The sequence below is a fragment of the Gossypium hirsutum genome, chromosome D01 (genome assembly GCF_007990345.1).
Source record: "Gossypium hirsutum isolate 1008001.06 chromosome D01, Gossypium_hirsutum_v2.1, whole genome shotgun sequence".
NCBI lineage: Eukaryota > Viridiplantae > Streptophyta > Magnoliopsida > Malvales > Malvaceae > Gossypium > Gossypium hirsutum.
Window position 1 is genome coordinate 57,550,029 of NC_053437.1, and position 23,239 is coordinate 57,573,267.

At 27.9% G+C, this 23,239-nt stretch overlaps 1 protein-coding gene and 1 long non-coding RNA gene across 2 annotated transcripts; both read right to left on the bottom strand.

Moving 5' to 3' along the window:
• Positions 1 to 3,522: 3,522 nt before the first annotated feature.
• Positions 3,523 to 3,955, bottom strand: LOC107921533 (GATA transcription factor 20). The gene is made up of 2 exons (XM_016851374.2): positions 3,646 to 3,955; positions 3,523 to 3,539 (listed from the first exon to the last, which is right to left on the bottom strand). Exons 1-2 carry the CDS (start codon positions 3,953 to 3,955, stop codon positions 3,523 to 3,525), a joined length of 327 nt encoding a protein of 108 aa, XP_016706863.1.
• An 8,462-nt stretch (positions 3,956 to 12,417) lies between these two features.
• On the bottom strand, positions 12,418 to 14,546 carry LOC121213962 (uncharacterized). Its single transcript, XR_005909549.1, has 2 exons — positions 14,452 to 14,546; positions 12,418 to 12,597 (listed from the first exon to the last, which is right to left on the bottom strand). It is a non-coding gene; the product is annotated as an uncharacterized lncRNA (long non-coding RNA).
• Positions 14,547 to 23,239: the final 8,693 nt, after the last annotated feature.

Below are 23,239 nucleotides of genomic sequence, written 5' to 3' on the forward strand. Positions count from 1 at the left end.
TCCCACCAACCTCTAAAATTAGATCCGTCAAAACATGACATTCTAGGTTGTGCAACTTAAAGAAGTGATCTTCTACATGAAACCACAAACTGGCATCAACCTTAGGTAAAAAGAAACGAGTGCCCTTCAAAGGTGAGTTAGGAGACGTTTCTTTGGGCAAAAACCTGGTTGGTAAAACACCTAGAATTCCCTTCCCCTTTTCATTCGACTGTCTAGTAAAAGCTGTAGTAGATGGCTACACACCAGCAACAGAAGTAGACGGTCGACCCAAATATAGTTCCAGCAGTCCTTGCATTTTAGATTTGGTCTCCCCTTATAACCCATCCTTTAGTTCCCTCAACTTCAGCTTGAATTCTTCCTTGAATTCCACCCTTAACTCTTTCAATTCGTCATTCAACTTTGTGCTCCACAGGGAAAAATCCTCCTGTAGTTTTGCCATTATTTGTTGCAGACTTCCCACATCTTTTTGAAGTTGAGTAGAAACGTTGTCGCCAGACATCATAGATGGTTGGCTTTGATACCTTGTTAATTACTGGAAACAGGTTGAATTTTACTTAAGAATTTGAAGCAACTTATGGCAGAAAAGAATAGTAGACAAGAAGAAGAAAGAAAGAAATAAGGAAAAAGTATGGCAAAGAAAAGACAAAGATGATAATTTGAGAATAAAAGAGAAGAAATTATTTATTTTCACTTTGTCCTCCTTAACTCCCTTCCCTGCTTATATAATAGAGTTTTGGAGCCGTTACAATCCCTAAAAATCAGAAATACCCACGTATTTTCAAGCAGCAAGATCGAAACCAACCAAATCATGTGTTTTGATTTGTTTCCAAACTCACCGTATGATTCAAAATAGAAAGAAATAACAACAACTAGTAAAATGAGCACGTAATACCATCATATCACTACCCTCATCTTCGTCTTTATCCCTAAAATGAACCTTTTTAGGATCAAACTTTCCCTAGAGAAATCTCCAAGTCCAATATTTTCCCAAAAAGAAGACATTAGTACTTGTTTAATAACACTTATATTTTAATCCGCCACTTTATAAATTTCATGAATTAAGTTGTTTTTAATCCCTCGATTTTAAGAGTCAAAGCCAAGAAAATTGTTGATAGTTTCCTTTGTTATTTTTTCCTCTACGGCCACCTATCACCACCAATTCTTTTCATCACTTAATGGCAACTGCCAAGTCCCATTATAGGTAAATAATACTTGATTTCATTATATTTTTAGAATCACCTTTCGTGATCTCCAAATATCATGTTTTGGCATGGAGATTAAGTTACCCTGCCATAGTTTATCTTTAGTGTAAGTTTGTATGATTTTCTACTTTGAAGCAAAAGTGTTAGGCAAACCGTAGAAATGTGGCTGACTGTAAATTAATTGCTTCTAGGTTATGGAAATTTAGAATTTTAGTTTGTGATTTTTACGCTTTAAAATATTTTACTCAAAAGGGGGTAGGGATGAAAATTTTCTATTCAGGTTCTTAAAATTTTTATAAATTTAAATTAGTAAAAATAAAATTGCATTTTAGTTCCCTAAAAATGATAAAATTTTAATTTAATCATTTAAAAATTATAAATATATAGGTTATTAGAATATTGAAATTACATTTTTCCTATCGTAAAAATTACAATCTAATTTCGGCCCTCCTAAAAATTTTTTTTGGCTTCGCTTATGATATGGCACCTATAACTGACAAAAGTTATACATTTTATTACCTAAAGGTAATGTGTTAACCTTTTAGTATTTAATTCGAGTTTTAAAGTTTTTTTTTGAAGTAACTCAACTTTTAGAGTTGATTTGATCAAAATTCATAATTAGCTAATAATATTAGCAATTTACTTTCATCAAATCAACCCTAAAACCTAAATCAAATCATATTCATTGGACTATATTTGACAAATTAAATGCAAAATTAAATAAATTTACAATCAACAAAATTATGAAGAATTCAAATATAATAATATTAGTAATTAAATTTCAACAAATCACTATTAAAATCCGAATTAGACATTAAAAAATTAATATCATTATCTCTGAGTACCAAAATATATCATTTTTATCAAACACAAGTATCCCATTGGATCAAAAAATTACATGCATGCCATATAAAAAATTGTCAAACTGAAAAATCAAATGATATATTCAAAATGAGCTGAAACAATTAAAGCCTTCAGAGCGACATTTATAGATGAAAATCTTGTTTCAATCAATTCATTAGACCAACTTGCACACTATTAAGAGTACAGATAAGGACTGTGCTAGCTAACTCTGTTATTGAGCTAGCCTATTAGTTGTTAGTTTGTTATTCAAACAGTTAAAGTTGTTAGCAATAGCAGTTATTTATATATTCTATAAATACTATTGCTATGATGTACAAACTTGAGATACTAGACTAAATATAAAGAATTCTTTCATTACTTAATACATTTTCATTGTATTCTTTCAATACTTAGTACAGGTTCATTCATTCAATACACAATACATTAACAAGTCACCGTTGGTGTTAACACACACTATGCCAACAATGCCTTCTTTGTTTCTGTGGACAATATCGCTAAGCGCATTAAACTCACTTTGTTGTTAACATTTGTATCAAAATGGCTTAAGCTACGGGTTTTTACTTACGGATAGGAAGGAGCTGTCGGAGCGTGATTTGGGGGCGAAACTTCAATTTCCTGCTCATCTTGATGATGGGAAGGAGGAGGAGAAGAAACAGGGAAATCATTGAGAAGAATGGTACCAAGACCAATTTCTTTTGAAGGAATTTGGAGGTTGTTGATGTTAACGTTATAAATCAGCACATCATCTTGAGATTCAACTCCATTGAAAAGATGTGGTTCATGTCTTAGAATTTTCTGAAGGTCCCTTTCAAGTTTTTGGATTGTTGTAAGACTATTGTAAACAACTGCTGACCTTTTCCTTGAATGATTTCTCCATGAACTTCCCAAATCTTCAACTGCATAATCAAACACCCAAAATTTTATAATTTATTTACTCAACTTCTAGGGTAGAAACAGTCTAATTATGAATGCCATCCTTTTATGAAAACCGAAAAGATAGTCTTTTACTTTAATTTCTTAAAATTTGATTCTCATATTTTACAAAAATCGAGAAATTAGTCTAATTGGGTAACACTGTTAAGTTTTGATGTTGAATTTCTAACATGGGAATCATCAACTCAATAATTTATATGCAAGCAATTAGTAAAAATAAGCACATCATTTCATATGTTTACCGACAAACTTTTTAGTTTTTATAAGGTATTAAAATAGAAAGATTAATTTCTCCATTTTTGTAACGTAAAGAGGTGGGATTCATAATTAGACTCATATTTGAATTATACGTGTACTTGATACATGGGTGACTCGAATATAACATGTTAAAGAAAAAATATATAATCCTTCTAAATTTTAATGACACTATCTATCATATTAAAATTGTTCATACAATAAATACATGTGTTTTAAAAATATTTCATGCCATATCTAAATTGATATTTAACGCCTAAACTAACATCTAGGATACGGAAAAACCTGATTCATACAATAATGATAATTTTAAAAAAATAATTAAACCATTAAAACATTCATATAATAAAACAAAGAAAAGGTATGAGGTAAAAGTAAGTGGATAATGAACCTGGATGAAAATCATCATCTAGATTCTCTTGTTTTATAGAGCAAAAGTTGAGATTGTGTGCAGTTGAAGACTCAGAACTTGCATAATCTCCCATGGCGGATGATGAATAGGAGGCATTGCCATTGTTAGTCACAATTGATTTAGGCACTGCTTTCCGTTTCTTCTTTTGAATAATTTGAAGAGTACTCTTGGGTATATAGTTTTCCAGGGGTTTCCCTAATCTGTACCTTGAACCACAAGCATTGCACAAAACTGGTTTCTCGGGTGGTCCATTTCGCCAAAGTGGTGTGTCTAAAATAACCAAAACCATCACGAAAATAACAATAGCGGCGGAGCAGACGGAAATGGAAAATTTTTCATTTAAGCTTTTTATAAATTATAAAATTTTAAATTAGTAATAATAAAATTACATTTTAGTCCCTCAAAAATGATAAAAAATTAATTTAATCCTTTAAAAATTATAAATATATAGACTATTAAATTGGTGAAATTGTATTTTTACTGTCGTAAAAAAATACAATTTAATTCTGCCCAAAAAAATTTTCTGACTCGGTCACTAATTCATAGATCGATTTAGGATTAAACCCGACAAGATCTATTAAATAATATTTCATATTTAATTAACATATTCTACACCAAAATAATTCAAATAAGGAATATTTTTATTAGGGTTTACTAAAAAAATTAATATTTAAAACTCAAAATCATATGATAGTGAGAATATAATTAATTGCAACAAATATTTATAAATTGAAAAAAGGGGGGAAGAGAAAAACTCACTGTCAATCCCACAGTGAAAACAAGGTCCTTGTTTTTTCATTTTAGTCCCAAATATAAAATCCCAATCTGTGAAAGCCAAAATCAGAAAAGATTCAAAGTAAGCACTGTAAAATAAATATAAACTTCTACAAAGAAAAACAAGAGACTTACTTGAGAACTCAATATCTACCTATCAACAAACCCTCTTCTTTTTTTCAAATTTTGCACTACCCATTTCTCCCAACATGCTTGTGGAATCCATATAAATGCATTCTATTGTGGGTTCCACTATGTGTATGTGTGATGTGGCAATTCTCCATTTTTTTCTTCTCTGTGAAAAAAAAACACCTTATAATTGGAAATATTTTCCAAAATTGCATATTTATTTTATTTTTATTAATTGCTTTGGATATTTTACAATGCAACAAAATCATCACATTTATGAGGCATAGAAAGATACCATATATATAATTACCCTTTACTTCTTTGAGTATGAACTTATTAAATAACAACACATTAAGAGTTTAAGCAATTATATGCAAAGATTTATTATTAAATTTTTTTAGTTAATATTAATAGGAAAAATTCTACCAAATTTGATTGAAATTTTTAATTTTTATCAAACTTACGAAAATACTACGTTCTCAAATTATTATCAAGATGCCACTCCACCGTTTACCGTTATTTGGATAATGTGAATCTGATTGTAACATATATTTTAAAAAAAAAGGTAAACTATTGAAATAGTCACTTTTGTTTATCTCAAGTTGCATTTTAGTCATTTATATTATTGTATTGTAACATTTTAGTCATTGAGCCGTTAATTGTCGTTAATGGTGTAACAGTAAGCTGACGTAACACGTTAAATCATCATTTCAAACAAAAATTTTAGATTAATTTATACAATCGGTTCCCATATTTTTTCTTTTATGTTCTTCTAATTTTCTTTTTTTTTTCTTTATTTTTCATTCTCTTCTACTTCTCCCTCTGTCTTCTTCCCTTCTCCATTTATTTTAACATAATTTTTATATGTTTTCCATTTGTTAAAACTAGTCTTTATACTTTTATTTTTTTAAAACAATTTAATTTTTTTCGAGTAAGGTGAGTTTGTGGACTAGTTTTAACAAATGAAAAACATAGAAAAACTACGTTACAATAAATAAAGAAGGGAGGTAAATAGAGGGAGAAGCAAAAGAGAATGGAAAAAAAAAAGAAAAAAAGGAAAGTTAAAATAACATAAAAGAAAAAAAATTAAATTGCTCAAAATAAAAAAAAGGACCAAGTGCAGAATTTAACCTAAAATTTTCATTTGAAATGATGATTTAACATGCCACGTCAACATATCGTTACACCGTTAACGACAATTAACAGTTCAGTGACTAAAATGTTACAACACAATAACGTAAGTAACTATAACGTAATATTTCAAACATAAGTGATTAAAATGTAACCTGGAACAAACAAAAGTGACTATTTTGATAGTTTACCCTTAAAAAATTATTTATTCCTAATATTAAATTATTTATTTCTTATTTCTTTTCTTTTTTTCCTTATCTTCCTCCTCTCTTCTTCTTCTTCTTCTTCTTCTTCTTCTTCTTCTTCTTCTTCTTCTTCTTCTTCATTTCTTTTCATCTTATTTCCCTGTCCCAACAAACCCTAACCACCGAAGCATGAAACCAACTTTTGACCTAAACCTGATTTCGGTAAATCTCTTATTGTCTTCTATCATTTGCTAATGTCCCCAACATCTCCTTCCTTCTTTTCAGAGAGAGAGGAAGAAGAAGTGCAAACTCAATCTAATTCAGTGATGAGCAGCACCTTGATGTTAAAATATCAGCCTGCAGGAACACCGGAAATGGGCCAAATAGAATCGGGAAAAGAAAGATGTCATGGCAAGATCAGGTCTCTTGCTTGTAATAGAGGTGCTTACTGCTTAGTTTGAAGGATTGGAATACTAGTCTCCCTCCCTTTATTTTATTTTAATTGCTCCATGTTGTTTGCTTTCTGCATTTTTATCTCGAAAATATAGTTGCATTTGTTGGATTTATAAAGATTAATATAAAAATGACTACTTGAGTTCTCATTGTAAATGTTATTTAGTTGCATCATATTCATGACACATGGATGCTGCTCTACTCTACTTTGGTCCGTCGGAGTAATTGAGAAGCAAGTTTCTTCCCTTACAATTATTTGTGATGTAAATGATGATTATTGAAAGGTTTCAAATTTTGTTCCTTAAGTTACGTCTGCTAAGCAATTGAAGGCGATCTTTGCACAAAAAATAGGGTATTTGGAGTAAGCTGGGGGGGGGGTTGTTTTAAGGTGGTTGGTGGTAGAGGGGTTTATTTTTAATGGAATTCTGGGTTTGGGGGGAATTTACTTAGGGTATCATTTTTCTCTTTTGAGATTTTAGGGTTAAAACTCTCAAGAAATTGTTTTCCCTTTTTGAGAGTGAACTAAGAAGTAGGGTGAGTGTGGGACAGTGATAGACATGGGAGAGGAAAGCTTGAGGAAAAAGGGAGGGAGGAGGATGAAAGTGTAGTTCTATTGGAGTTTAATGGCCATTTAAGAGAAAAAATAAAAAAGAAAATAAATAATTTAATATTAAAATGATAAAGATTTTTTACACATGACACATCTAATGTGCCACATCAAACGTACATTGTAACAATCTAAAAGACAGTGGTATCGGAAAGTATGGTTTTAAAATCTTGTTTCCGTAAATATTTTTATTAAATATTTACATAGTCATCTTAGAAGCAAATTGAATTTAGGGTAGGTAATTTGGTTGAGTTAGTGCTTAATTAGATTACAGGGACTAAATCGATTAAGTGAATAAAGTAAGATTTATAAAGGAATTACAAATAGAAATGAATATAAAGGACTTATAAATCAAATAAACCATTATATGGGATTATAATAGTGGACGGTAATGAATTAATAATATATGTGTTTTATATTATAACATTTAAGTTATAATTATGTTAAGTAAAAAAAATATATAATGAATAAGATATAGTTAGTGGAATTAAAAGAAACAAAACCCATTTCTTATTCCATTTTACATGGAAACCGAATTGAAGAATTAGAAGAAAAGGGGGAGAACGGCCTTAGGTTTTATAAAATTCAAGTTTTAAATAATTGGTATGTTGAATTTAGTTCTTTTCTCGTAATTTTTATATTTTTAGAATCTCGGTATTATAAGTTAGTCGACTCATGTCCTGCTTTTCGGTATTGCTTAAGATTTTAAATGTTACCATTGTTGATTAGTTAAAACTTTAGAGACTAATTTGATAGATTTTCAGGGGTAGAAATGAGAAATAGGGAGTTAAGTTTAGGGGTAGAAATAAGAAAAAGGATTAAATTGAAAAAAAAATCAAATTTTAGGGGTAGAAATGAGAAATAGGGAGTTAAGTTTAGCTTAGAATGAAATTGGTATAAAAATTCGGGATTACATGTGAAAGTTATGTTAGTTTCAGTTTTAGGGACTAAATTGAATTAAATGTAAAAGTTACATAAATTAGCATTTGAAGGTGAAATTGTTTGTGAATTGATAAAATGTGTTGTTTATTTTATTCCGTAGCTAAAGTCGATCCGGATTCCTCGAAAAGGAAGGGAAAAGATAAGGTCGTCGACGAATAGCTCGGAATTTACGATTTGTGTTTCTACAATCCGAACTAATTTATAAATTGTTATCTATTGATTTATTTGTTTAGGGTAAGCATTTGAGGTGAGAATTCTTCTCAATTGGGATTATTTGAGTAATTTATGATTATGAGGGTTCAATTATGCCTTTTTGAGAAATATATGTGTTTTTATAAATGTATGAATTGAATTTATGTTTCGGGAAAATTATGGTTATTATAAAGTTGAATAAATGTACACATGTTGAGAATGTATATGAAATTGAAATATTGTTTGTTTGGAAATATAAAATAAAAATCCTATTAACTATTCGAGTTAAGTTGGATATAGATGGCATGCAATAAGATAGGAAGAGTTTAGAGTTACTTCGACTTTGAGTCAATGAGACATTGGGTGCCAATTTGCTTCAGTTTAACCGATGAGACACAAGGTGCCAAATTTATTTATAGTGCTGGGCGCAACCATTTGTTTCAGATTTATCCGTTGAGGCACTGGGTGCCACACTAGTGTATTGATTGGATCCGTGTATCCATTCAATTCCGAGTTGTGTTAATAGGGAAAGTAAATGGTAAATTTTGAGTATCGATTTGAAATGGCAAGTAATGTGAAATGAAAGGTGTATTGGAGATTAATATAGGAAAGGGATATGTATGAATGGAATTTGCCATGTATTAACATTAGTAAAATGTCTATAATAGAATAGTATCTTCTAGTTTGAATTTGAATATTTTAATGTATAATATTTTGTTAATAATGTTTGGATTATAGAAATGCAACTGAGTTATACTCGGCGTACATTTTAATTTCGTGCGCAAGTTAGGTAATTTTCGGTTCGTACATCAACTTAGCATCCAAAAATAATCCCGAACTCAACATTTGGTGATGCTCTTATTTTGGTTCTTGGCATGTGCCTAGTGAGTCTTGTGTTGGAATGTTGGAAACATAGTTGATAGCATAAACAATTTGTTGATAGCTTAATGGTAGTCTTAATCATTTGCTAAGTGTTTTATGGTGTTTATATGATAGGCATTGTTTTGAGGTACACTTGAATTTGATTTAATGCTTATTATGCTTAATTATGTAACAGTATGATATGGATACAAATCACTTTTTTTTTCACTTAAGCTTCACATGATTGTAAAGCTTGTTTTCACTCATGGTAATCTTGCATTTGGTTGATAATGCTTTGTTGTATGTATTATAAATGAAATCGAATGTTTGGTTATATATGAATAGGTATGTTATTAGATGATAATTTGCATGTCTTAATTATGTCTAGGTATATCAATTGAGTTTTAGGTAAGTTTTGGGCATAAAGTGGACCTTTTAAAGGGATATTTTACCATTTTTAAATTTAGGTATCGATATTTTTACATTTGGTATCGATACCTAACCATATGAACAGTGTTAAAAATAAACAGAATACCAAAATGATATCGATTTTTATTTGAGTATTGATATTTTTTACAAAGTATCGTTACCATAATATAAAAATCGATACCTTTGTTTTGCAAAGTAAATAGAATTGAATTTTGGTATTGACTTTCAATAAGGTATCGATACCAACTATGTATTTTCATTATTGACCTTTAAACTTTAAAATTTTACAATTCAATCTCACTTTATTGTATTACATAGATAGGTCCGTGTAGAAATCAAAAAATTTAATATGTTTGATTTTATATATGATTTAATGATAAAGAATTGAGTTTTTGTTATTTAAAGTATTTGTTATTTGTTGGATTTTTGTAGTACCATTTTATTACTATTGTCCGACAACCGAATTGGGTAAGGGGTGTTACACACACTTTGGATAGAACTTTCTCGATCCACTCTATCCGACAAGCATTCATCAAGATCAAACTTGAGTTCTTGCCTTATTCGTTCAGACAGTTGGAGCTTACATAGGATGGTAGATTAGTCTAGTTGAGTTGGCCAATTACTTCGATCCAATTATTAAAAAAAAATCAAAAATCAAAAATAAAAAATCAACAAAAGGCATGGAATAATTTAGAAAAATTAAGGAGTAAAAGAGTAATTTACCCAAATTAAAAATAAGTGCTATAGATAGCATATGTGTAAAAAAAACTATAATTTGAATATGACTATTTACTTTCTCTTTTTTTTTTTAACCTCATATTGCTATAGTATATATATTAGTTTGTATTTTTATGTGATGCATGAGTCAGTAATGTATATTAAATTTATAATATTTTTACAATTTTAATTTTTGTTTAAAACTTTTAATGAATTTCTTCAAAAAATCATTAATAAGTTGAAAAAATAATGTAATTACAAATTTTTTTTTTAAATTTCACTAATTTAGAGTTAATTATATGAATGTTATTTAATTTTAAAATTGTTTAATATTAAAATAATACAAAAATATAATGATTTGAGTATTAATATTATTATAATATAATTTAAATAATATTATTAATAACTTATTACTTGTTATTTATTTTATTTATATTGTTAGATTAATTTATTTTAATGTTAAAATTGTTAAAATTTGATTTTTTGTAATTTGATTTTTATCTTTGCTCTCCTTTAATAGCTGAATGTAATTATCTCTTATCATATTTGAAAAATATAAGTTTAATTTGATAAATATTATTAATATGTGTCTTTTTTTAACTATATTTTAATAATAATTTAATATTTATTAATTATAATATTATTTAAAAGTTAATTCAATTAAGTAAAATCTTAAAACAAAGAGATAACTCATTTAAAACTAACTTTATATTTAAAAAATAAAATTTATAAAGAAAAAAATTAAACAAAATATATGGAATAACTTAAAAATTTTTAAAAGACAATGAGTAAAAGAGTAACTTATCCAAATCGTAAACAAGTGTTTCAAAGAGTAAAGAGTAATTTTGATAAAAAGATGAATATACCATTTTTATTATTTATTTTATTTATTTTTCTATTTTTAATTAAAAAAATAATCAAAATTAATTACATATTAAAATAATATTAAATTAAATGTATTCGATTTATTTCATAAAAAATTATATTTAACTTTCAATTAAAATTCAAGTATTTTAAATTTATATTTAATTCAGTTATATAATAACCTTTAAATGAATTCCTTAAATTATTTTATGAAAACTTAATTAATTATCATTAATTATAAAATTTTAATGAAAAATAAATTGATTAAAATATAACAAATTATTAAATATTTAACATGTATTTGCTTAGAAAAATCTTAAAAAAGAAAACAATGTAAAAGATAACACAAAAACAAAACATAATTATTATTTATAACATTTAAAAAAAAAATTACAATCGATGAGACCTTCGCTTAATAGAATGGTTAACACTTTTGGAACTTTAAGATCTCAAATTTAAGTCTCATTCTGTATAAATCATACGTGGATTCTCATTTCATATTTATTTTGATTTATGTCACATCATGTATGAGTATTTTATAGATATATCTTGATTATTTTTCTAATTGTACTTTATAACAATTAATTCCAATTATAGATATTTAGATATATTCTTTGTAATTACAATTGCCGTTAACTTCAAAAAAAAAATTTGCGAAAATATATTGTGTTTAATATATAGTTAGATTAGAATATAAATCTAATTTATAATTTAATTTAATAATAATTTAATTAATTTTTATAATTAATTAGATTTTTATTATTTTCAATTAAAAATTATTGACTATAAATATTGAAAATAAAAAATAAATAAAATAATAATTAATTAATAAATGATAAAAATATTTTTTATTTAAATTAATTTAGTTAAATTAAGATTTAAATATTTAATATGTATTTGCATCAAATTTTTTTAAATAAACAAAAAGTAAAAGAGAAAAATAAACATCATAATTAACAATTTTCTTTTTAAAATAAACTTATAGCCAATGAAGCCTTAACTTAATGTCAAGATTAAGACCTTAAAAATTTTAAAATTCAAAGTTTGGGTCTCGCTCTATATAAATCATGTGTAGATTTTTGGTTCATATTTATTTTCGTTTTTCTTCTACTATATTTGGGTCATGTATAGATATATTCTAGTTTAGATCTGGTTATATTCTTGTTATTAGTTTGGTTGCACTTTAAAATACTAACCTGTATCCGTCGATGAATTAGGGTTATGAGGCATTATCGGACAAAACACAACTCAATATAGACGTTCAGTAGAATTCAAGAATTTAACATTTATATGCAAATCGTTTGAATACAGGTTTAATCAACTATTTCCAAATCAAAATATAAACATTGTTTATATATATATAAATTTAAATATATTAAGCTTAGTCAAACTTTAAGTAAGTATAATTATAAATTCTACTTTAACCTTTTAAAACAAAACATAACATTTCAATCCAGTTAAACCATAAGAAAATAAGCTATTTTCGTATGGCTATTAATTATATATACAGTACATCAAAGTACGACTTCCAAAACATTATCTAGCCTATACATGCCATAAGTTAAAATTTAAACATTTCAATACCGAGACAGTAGATAGAGTGATGATCTTTGCTGACGATCCCCGAGTTTGCAGCTTAGTTTTTATCTATAAAACAAATGGACGAAAACAAACAAAGTAAGCTTTTATAGCTTAGTAAGTCTATAGCATATCTATAATACATATAAAAGAATCATATAATTCCTTAAGTAAATTTATTGAGATCACAAATATCAAATATAATTACTATTCAAACATTGCTATCTTAAGTCATTTTGTTGATATCTAAAAGAATGTATATTTAACTAATACATATAAACGAACATGTGTATATACATTATATGCATATAACCAAGTTACAAACATAATCATATACTGATTGCTTGTGTACTTATCGCTTGCACTTCATTGAATGCATTTATATATATAATTTTTCAAATACATATGCCAAAAGCATATATTTATACTTATCAACTACATGTGCCGAATGCGCATATATACTTATAATCCACATATGCCGAATGCATACATATATATATCCAACAATTTCACGACAACCAATATATGTACATACTCACTAATCACAAAGATCAGAACGTTTATATGCTCATCAAATACATTGAAACAAATGTTCATATATTTATCCATTACATATAACCAAAATCATATATATATATATACCCAATGCATATAATCACTTAATTTAAACAGATTCATCGGCACTTAGCCTGCTAGGCTTATAACCTGATTCAGATCACCGGCACTTAGCCTGCTAGGCTTATAGCCTGATTCAAATCACCGGCACTTAGCCTGCTAGGTTTATAACCTAATTCAGTTCACCGGCACTTAGCCTGCTAGGCTTATAGCCTGATTCAGATCATCGGCACTTAGCCTGCTGGGCGCTATGCCTGAAAACCTCAATTTATATAAGTTGTAACTCATATCCGAACTATTTACGTATATGAAATCCATACATCATAATTCAACTAAAAAAAAAATTATAACTTATATCTTTGAACCACCTTGGTATATAAAGTTCAATCACAAAATCCATCTCGATAACTCAATGATCCAACCGAATACTTATATATATAACTTTATACTTTAGATCCTACTACTAGTATTATACTATTTTCTTATAACATACCTTAATTAATGTATATTTAACCTGCGAATTACTTAAATATATATACATTTCATGGCATCAAATTTAATCCAAAGAAAACATATCCTACATTCGAAGATTTTAAAATAATCTAAGCTAATAATTTCATTCCTTTGATTCAATATAAACTTATACATGTATAACCATACACATTCGAACCTCACATATACATATATAGATTCATATCTAATTTCAATACAAAAATTTATACATGTATATTTATATATATATTCGAGTCTATCATATACATATATAATTACATACTTATAATCAAAACATGAACTTATACTTGTATACTCATACATATTCGAATCTAATATATACATCCCTACTTTCCTACTCAACTCCATATAAGGAATCATACATTTCTATACATGCTTATTCGATCCACATATATATACAAATATATTTTATATATATACCTTTGATTAAAAACCAAAAATTATACATGTATATACCTTAATGTATTCGAACCTTTTATGAACTTATATAAAATTCATACTTCAATTAAGGTCAAGAAGTTATATATATATTACACATATATATATATATATTCGTACATTATATATACACAAATATAACATCCAAACTTTTAATTAAATCCAAAAATTTATACATTTATATGTATACCTATTCGAACATCTTATATATGTAAGATTCACACATCAACTAAAATCAAATTTTATACTTTTAGTTATAGCTCATTAATTATAAAATAGATATACATACATACATACATACATACATACATACATATATATATTGATTTGATAACATGAATTTGCTAATAGACTTACCTCGGACAGTGTAAAATCGAAACCGAACGATTAATCGACGACTTTAGCTTTTCCTCGATCCAACTCTGATTTCTTTGGTTCTTGATCTAAATATATTCAAAATGAGCTAGTTTAAATATTATTACATTCAATTTAGTTCAAAAACACATAAATGGGTAAATTATCATTTTTTCCCTGACATTTACACTTTTTGCAATTTAGTCCCTATTGCATAAAACACAAAATACACAAAATTTGTGCATACTATACAAGGGACGAATGTACCTAGTGCTCATACAAGTCCACACATTTCATTTATTTCACATTTTACTCCTTCAAAAATTTAATTTCACAATTTAGCCCTAATTACTCAATTTCACCAAAAATTCAAAGACAAAACATGTTAATTTTTCACATATCTTTCATATTTCATCATCAAGCTCAAGCATTCATCAATGGCATATCTCAAAACCAACACCAAATTCAAAAATTAAAGCATGGGTCTTGTAGTACACGAAGCAACAATCTCAAAAACGTAGAAATTATCAAAAACCGAACAAAAACGAACCTTAATTTAAACTTCCTAATGGCCGAACCCTAGCTTGGATGTTTCTTTGTTTTTATTTTCTCACTTTCGGTTTTGAGGAAGAAGATAACATAAGGATTTTTGTTTAATTTAATTATCATATATTATAATATATGTTTATTTACTTAATTAACCTTACTTATCTAATATATAATATTAAAACACTAAGGTTAGTCTTGTCTTCAACCGTCCACTATCTATATAGTGGTTAAATTTCACTTTTAAACCTCCCATTTAAAAAGACATCAACTAATAGATGCTTTTAAATTAAATCCTTAAGTTTTCATTTTACGCAATTAATCCCTTTTTTTTTATCAAATTGAGCACTCAAACGATCAAATTTTTATACGAAATTTTTGCACATAGTAATTCACATACTGTAAATACCATAAATAATTTTAAAATATTTTTCTGACTCGGATTTATGGTCCTGAAATCATTTTATCCGATTAGGGTCAAAATCGAGCTGTTACAAAAATGATTTTGTATTTGTAACTTCAAAAATAAAAACTTATATATTAATTGAAATATACACTATATTTAACATGTGATTATATTAAAAAATAATGTAATTTTAATTTAATTTAATAATAATTAAAAAAATTATAATTAATTTTTTATTTTTTATTAAAAATTATTGAATATTGAGATTGATAACAGTTAGAGTTGTGTGACCTAAGTTCTAAGAGATTGCTTGCAAGTCAAGTTAAACAAAATATATTTTCTTTCTAGAGGATTTAGTATTTATTAGTATAATATATTTAGTATTTATTAGCATAGTTTATTTGACTTACTAATTTAGCCTATAAATAGGTTCTTTTACAACCTTAGAATACACACCCATTAGAGATTAGAACTCATAGCACATTTAAAGAATTTGTGTTTACGTTTTGAGGGTTCTTTATTTTCAGGTTTTTTGGGGTTTAGTTATTTATCTCCATTTTTTGTACTCTTCCTTCTTTTGCCATTATAGTAAAATTATCTTTGTCCGTGGTTTTTTATCCTCTTTGAAGGGGTTTTTCCATGTTAAATTTATGTGTTCAATTTCTCAATTTATTCCGTTATTTTTTGTTAATTGTTGTTTAATCGGGTCGATCCTAATAAGTGGTATCAAAGCCAGGTTCAATTTTCATAGATCAGCCTATTCAAAGATGGCAGCCTTATACTTTGTAGTAGACCTGTCTATATGGGAGACCTGTCTATACTTTGTAATAGATCAGCCATGTTTAGCCTTATACTTTGTAGTAGACCTGTCTATAGGCCGGGCGGCTCGGCTTGGCCCGACGGTCCACTCGAAATATGGGAGGGTTCGGGTAAAAATATAGGCCCGAAATATGGGCTTGGGCAAAAAAATGAGGCCCGTTTAAAAAACGGGCCAGGCCTCGGGCATAACTTTTTTGGCCCAGGCCCGGCCCGAATATAATAAATATATATATTTTTTATTTTTTATTTTTTAAAATAATTTTTTAATGTTTATTTTAAAAATGGGACGGGCTGGGCCGGGCTCGGGCTTATGATATTTTCTCGGGCCGGGCTTGGGAAAAATTTTAGGCCCGGGACAAAAATTTTACGGGCCCGGCCCGAACCCGGCCCGGCCCATGGGCAGGTCTACTTTGTAGTTCAAGTTATAATTACGTTTAAATTACATGTGCGTAGATTGATTAAAATTTTAATAAGTGATAATTAAGTATATGGAAATAATATAATTATAAATAGAGTGTATTTGAAACATGTTTATTTTGAAGATGTTGGAAATTATAAAAATTTGGTTTGGGTGTGTATTCTATCAATAAGCAGGTAATGTGTCTTATTAGAGGATAGGGTGTATTCAGCTAAAGCCTGAAATTATTGATGACATTAAAATAGGTATTTGTTTTGTTGAATAATTTTATATGTTTGAATAATTATTGTGTACTTTGGTTCAATTGAATCGGTAAAATGTATACTTTTATTTTTCTTGAATGGTTAGTCTATGTACTTGAATTAATTATTAAGTATGCAAATTTGGTATTCTTGATTTGTCTCATTTTGTTTATGTTATAAAAAAAATTATAAGTTAACTAAAATTACAAATAGGTTTTATGTCCGGTAATATCTCGTAACCCCAATCCGGCGACGGACACGGGTTAGAGGTGTTACAGGTTTGGATAGCAAGGCAGATAGGGAAGCTTCCGTTTTGGTAGCATCAAAGAAACGAGACAAAAGGTGTCGCTGTTGTAAAAAGTTAGGTCATGTCAAAGCAGATTGCTATAAACTGTGACATAAAAGAAGTGCTAAGAGTAACGAGGAAGATGTAGCTGGTGCTAATTTGGTAGATGAAAGCGGTGATGATTTCTTATTAGTGTCAACGAGCGATAACTCCAAGCTCACATCCGAATGGATCCTAGATTCGGGATGTTCTTTCCACATGTGTCCCAATAGAGAATGGTTCTCCACATACAGTTCGGTTGAAGATGGAGTTGTGCGCATGGGAAATAATTCATCTAGTAAGGTAATTGGTATTGGTACTGTTAAAATTAGGGTACACGATGGGACGATTAGGACACTTTCAAATGTCAGGTATGTACCTGATTTACGAAAGAATCTCACCTCCTTGAGTATTTTAGACTTGAAAGGATGCAGAATCAACATCGAGTCGAGCGACATTAAAGTATCTCGTGGAGCTCTCGTTTTGTTAAAAGGTGAAAAAAACGACAGTCTTTATATTCTGGAAGGTTCTATAGTGGCCGGTGAAATCGGACATCCCTCGTCCGTTACGGAGTCGAAGTCAACTCGCTTGGAGCGAAGGCAACTTGGTCATAGGAGGGAAAAATGTATGACCGTTTCGTTGAAGGGAGGTTCTTTTTTGGATGCAGGTTTTGAAAAGTTAGGGCACTGTGTTTGTGAAAATCAGACCCGGGTTAGTTTTGATTTAGCAGTGCACAAGTCGAAGGCTAGAAGTCTTCCAACTTCTAAGCACAGATTTGACTCAGTTAATTCCCTGCACAGTTCAAGATAGGCCCATGGTGGGCTTTGGCAAAGATGCCGTTGTAATAATTCGTGTCAAGGTCGAGATTGTTCGAGTTGTGTGACCCAAATTCTAAGAGATTGCTTGCAAGTCAAGTTAAATAAAATATATTTTCTTTCTAGAAGATTTAGTATTTATTAGTGTAATATATTTAACATTTATTAGCATAGTTTATTTGACTTACTAATTTAGCCTACAAATAGGTTCTTTTACAACCTTAGAATACACACCCATTAGAGATTAGAACTCATAATACATTTAGAGAATTTTGTGTTTACATTTTGAGGGTTCTTTGTTTTCAAGTTTTTTGGGGTTTAGTTTTTTATCTCCATTTTTTATACTCTTTGTTCTTTTTCCACTATAGTAAAATTATCTTTGTCCGTGGTTTTTTATCCTCTCTGGAGTTTTTCTACCTTAAATTTGTGTGTTCAATTTCTCAATTTATTTTGCTATTTTTTTGTTACTTGTTGCTTAATCAGGTTGATCCTAACAATAACAAATAAGTAGAATAATTCCTTCAAAAAAAAGTATAATAATAAATAATTAATAAATCAATTAAAATTAATTTGATAAAAATACATTTTCTATTTAAATTTGATAACTTTATCTTTTGTTATTAAATCAATTAAAGTTTCCTTTTATTTAAAATTGATTTAATAAATAATTTTTGGAGAATTAATGTATTTCTCATTCAACTTTAGTGAATTAGGTGGATATTTTTCAAATTTTAGAGTATAAGTATACTTTTTATTTTTTATTTAGATGCAATATTGGAGGTAGGGGATGGGGTAATACAGTTTGAACCTGTGTTAAACAGATGTTTGCTAAGAGCTTTAACCACCATTTTATACAAGTTAAAGACAAGAATACTTTTTTTATTAAATTTTGAGCTTTTGTTTTAATCTATATTATTATTATTTAAGCTCTTGATCAGTGTTGTTTGAATCAGACCAGACGGTCAAAACAAGAATCGGCTAGGGTACAGTCTAAATAGTGGCATTAAACTAATTAGATCAAGAATCAACATGAACCGGTTGAACCAATTAAAAAATCAATAAAATTGGCGGTTGAATCGACCAAAAAACTAATTGAACTGGTGGTTGAATCGACTAAAAATGATTGAATCAAAATTTTTAAATATTTAATTTTTATAATTTTTTAATTGAACCGGTCGGACCTATCAAACCGATGGCTAGACTAGTTCGATCATCGACCCGATTTAAAAAACATTGCTCCTAACAGAAGTTGGTGCTATGAGTCAATCAGGCACTAACTCGGTTAGAGAAATTACAAAAATATTTTTATGTAATTAAAATAAGTTATATTATTTGAGGATACTTTATTCTTTTTATTTAAAAAATCAATAAAATATGTGTATGATGAGATTTGAACTTATACTAATTACATTAGTAAATCCTTTTAACTTACCACTCAACTGAAGCTTTATTTTATTATACATAATTATTACATTCATTAATTATATTCATTTAATATTTTTAGCTTGATATATTTATATGTTTAAAATTTTATTTTACTCACATTCTAATCTATTTTTTTTAATATCATAGATATTTAATATGTTGTCATTAATGATTTTTTTTTTTGAAAAATAAGCAAAATCACATCAACTCAATTGTTCAAAAGCATCATAAACTGTATCTTGTTGAATAGTCCCTAATACATCATTGGGAGACACATCGAAAATCTATAGGCTTGACTTCCATGCTAGTCAGGGTTTAGCCAAGTGGTTCGCAACTAAGTTTTCCCCTCTAGGAACATATCGAATTCCCCACTACCCCTCAGATTGCATAGTCTTTTGGACCCTTCGAAGCACCGTGATGCCTGAATCTTCCATCCCCTTATCCGTTAAGGCCTTAATCATCTCTAAATTATCTGTTTGAATTGTGGCCCATTTAAATCATTAATAAATTTCAAACTATATATTTTTAAATATGTGATTTTTTTCATACATTAACTGTTTTAAGATTTGTACTAAAGATTATCTGGCTTACTTTTCTTTAATAAATGTTGAATGGCCATTTGAACAATGGGCGCACTCAAGGGACGACATTGATGAGCCGCTCTTTACATGCCTAATAAATTACTCTAATTATTAATTAAGAACAAAAATCTAACTCCTCTCCCATTTGGATGTCTAATCATATTGCAACATTCTTACTCGCCATAACAATAACCTTATTATAACAGAAAAGTAAAATATATGAAAATTCAATTGAAGTATTGGGTAGAAATAGAGATGTTAGGGATTGGATTTAACTTCTTATGTTATAATCATTAAGTTAAGAGGTTATTGATTTGTCGATTGTCAGTACAATAGGACATGAGTTCGAACGTGTTGAAACGCGTTTATCTTCCTATTTAAGGGTTTAGAAAAATTATGGGTAGTTCTAAGCATTGTATCAACTTCAAAACTTTTAAATACTTTCGCAATTGAATTAGATTATAAAAAAGAAAGCGTTTGTCCACTGAAAGATTATTAACTCTGAATCATGTCATATTCGATATTCGAGTCAAAGAAAATATTTTACTTGAAAAATATAATTTAAATGAATAATATCTTTTTAAAAATAGTTTTGTTAAAAAAGAAAGACGGTTTTTTATGTTAGAAAAAATAAATATAAATGATGAGAATAATAGGAAATAAAATAAAGTTGGTAAAATATGATCGCTTTGAGGCGTATAGAACATTTTTTAAGACTTTTATATGCCCTCAACATCCTAAGTAGAATAGTGAAAATGATTCGTAGAAAAGTCTTTTATATAGGCATTCAATAAGTGTATCTTTTCACGAGATACCCTTTAATAGGAATATATATTTTAATAAGATACATTTTTATAAGATTGTGTTGTTCCACATGATAATTTTAAATAAAGTTGTATCTTTATAAGATAAAAATACAACTTTATGAACAAAAGATACATCTTTACAACACAACTATTTGGTCAATAATTATAATTTATTAGACTTTTCTAGATAATAAAATATTAATACCTACCAACATTTTAAGAGTAAACTAACTCCATTTCACTAAACTATCAGTAAATTTACATTTTTGTCACTCAACTTTAAAAAAGTTACAAAATAGTTACTAAATTATTTGAAAATTTTCATTTAAGTCATTGAGCAATTAAAGTAGTTGTTGTATGGACTTCTTTATTCTCACTGCTTACACCAATCGAAAGTTGTTTTTCTTATTTTCTTCTACAGTTTAATTCTTTTCATGAAAATTTTTTGAAAGTTATGAATCTATAAATACCCTACTCTATTAACTAAGAATTTATAAGAAAATTTGGATTGAAAAAGAAAATAAATTTTAATTAAGTTAGTGTAATTTAATAACATCAATTTTTCTAAATTAGATAAATATTTAATAATTTTTCTTATAATTTAATAGATTTAATTTTTTTATGAGTTAGTGTAAGAAAACAAATTGCACGACTCCCATGGTTGTGCTTTCAACAAGACTTGGAATGTGAGAGCCTAGGATCCATCAGTAATCCCCTTTGTCCCCCACCAATCCAATGATATTTCTCACATTTTTTGTTTTCCTTTTCACTCACATTCAATCTTCTTCTATGGGCTTCAATCAAATCTTATTTGCTGGAGATTTGTATGACTCAATTTAGGGCTTATATTACTTTCATGCAATATCAATTACGAGGGCTGTTTTCTAAATATAAATTTTAGTAATTTTTAAATAATTTTTAAATATATCTTAAATAATTATTTTTAGACCATCTTTAAGCGGGTCGATCTAATTTTAGGTTAACTTAATTTAAATTAAGTCAATTCATAGAAATTATTTAAGTTGGAGTCACATTTCTGAGTTATTCAATTTCGAATTTTCGAATTCAAATCGATTTTTGTATTTATTTGAATGCTAACCTTGTTTTTTTTTTGTAATAATTTTTGTTTCCTATATGATAATAAGAGTGAATTTTACCATTTTGAAATTTGAAATAAAGATAGGTTAGAGGGTAAAGTGAAATACACATAGGGATGCTAGGGGCTGACAAGGGCCCAACACTCCCTAAAATGGGAAATTACTATTTAGTCCTTTAAAATTTTTTAAAATTTTAAATTAGTAAAGATAAAATTCTATTTTGTCCCCTTAAAATTATAAAAATTCGATTTAATCCTTTAAAAATTATAAAAGTATAGACTATAAAAAATTAAAATTTTATTCGGCTCCCCTAAAAAATTGTTTTGGCTTCGCCCCTGGAAATGCAAAGGTCAACCTTCTATTTATACTATTAAATTAATTGACTTCAATGAGATGTAAGTTAAATTCAACCTTCTTGATTATCAACTTAAGACAATTTGAGAAGATTATTAATTTTTTTACAAGAGCAGATAATATTAAAATTATATATTTATTTAAAATTTTTAATACATAAAGTACGATTATTTTTGTAGTCTTAATCCAATTAGCATGAACATTGTTCTCAATACAAGAGGACGTGAGTTCGAGTATTTATGGGTTGAGGAGGGGTATAGATAGTTCTAGACATTGTATCAAAAACAAATATAATCAGAACTTATAATGAAATTATTAAAAAAGAAAAACCATTATTTTTACCTATTAATTGAATATTCAAATGACTAGTCAATTTAGGGCTCAATCCACGTTTTGTTTTCTCTTTCTTCTTTAACAAAAGTTTGATCCTATAATTTATAAATCTCAAATTCAAGTTTGAATAAGAATGATTAAATTTAAAATATTATACCTTAGATTCAATGATATTCTAAATAAATTAAATTATGTAAATTTTTTTATTTTGAAATACTCACAACGTGAGTAAAAAATATAATTATTTAATTTTAAATGATATATAATTCGTTGACATGGTTGTTATTGTAGTAATTAGAAAGACGCGCTTTCTAGTGCATTTAAGTATGTATCTTCTTTTGCTTTTAAATTTGAGATGTTTGTAGTTAAATGTTTAAGTAAGCAATATATATAAAAGGAATAAGGTTACATTTGGTACTTATACTTTCATAGAAGGTTTAATGTACTTTGAAAATGTTTAATGTGATACTTGAACTATCAATATGTATTTCATCATTGTTCTTGTACTTTAATAAAATGTCTAATGTGGTATCCGAACTATCAATATGTGCTTTGTGTCATATTTGTTGCAAAGATGGTACGGGAGACCAAGTGTCATACACTTGAAGAAATACAAGCATCACT

Excerpts from the sequence above, each read along its gene's own strand:
- LOC107921533 (XM_016851374.2), bottom strand. The coding sequence starts at position 3,955 with ATGGTTTTGGTTATTTTAGACACACCACTTTGGCGAAATGGACCACCC.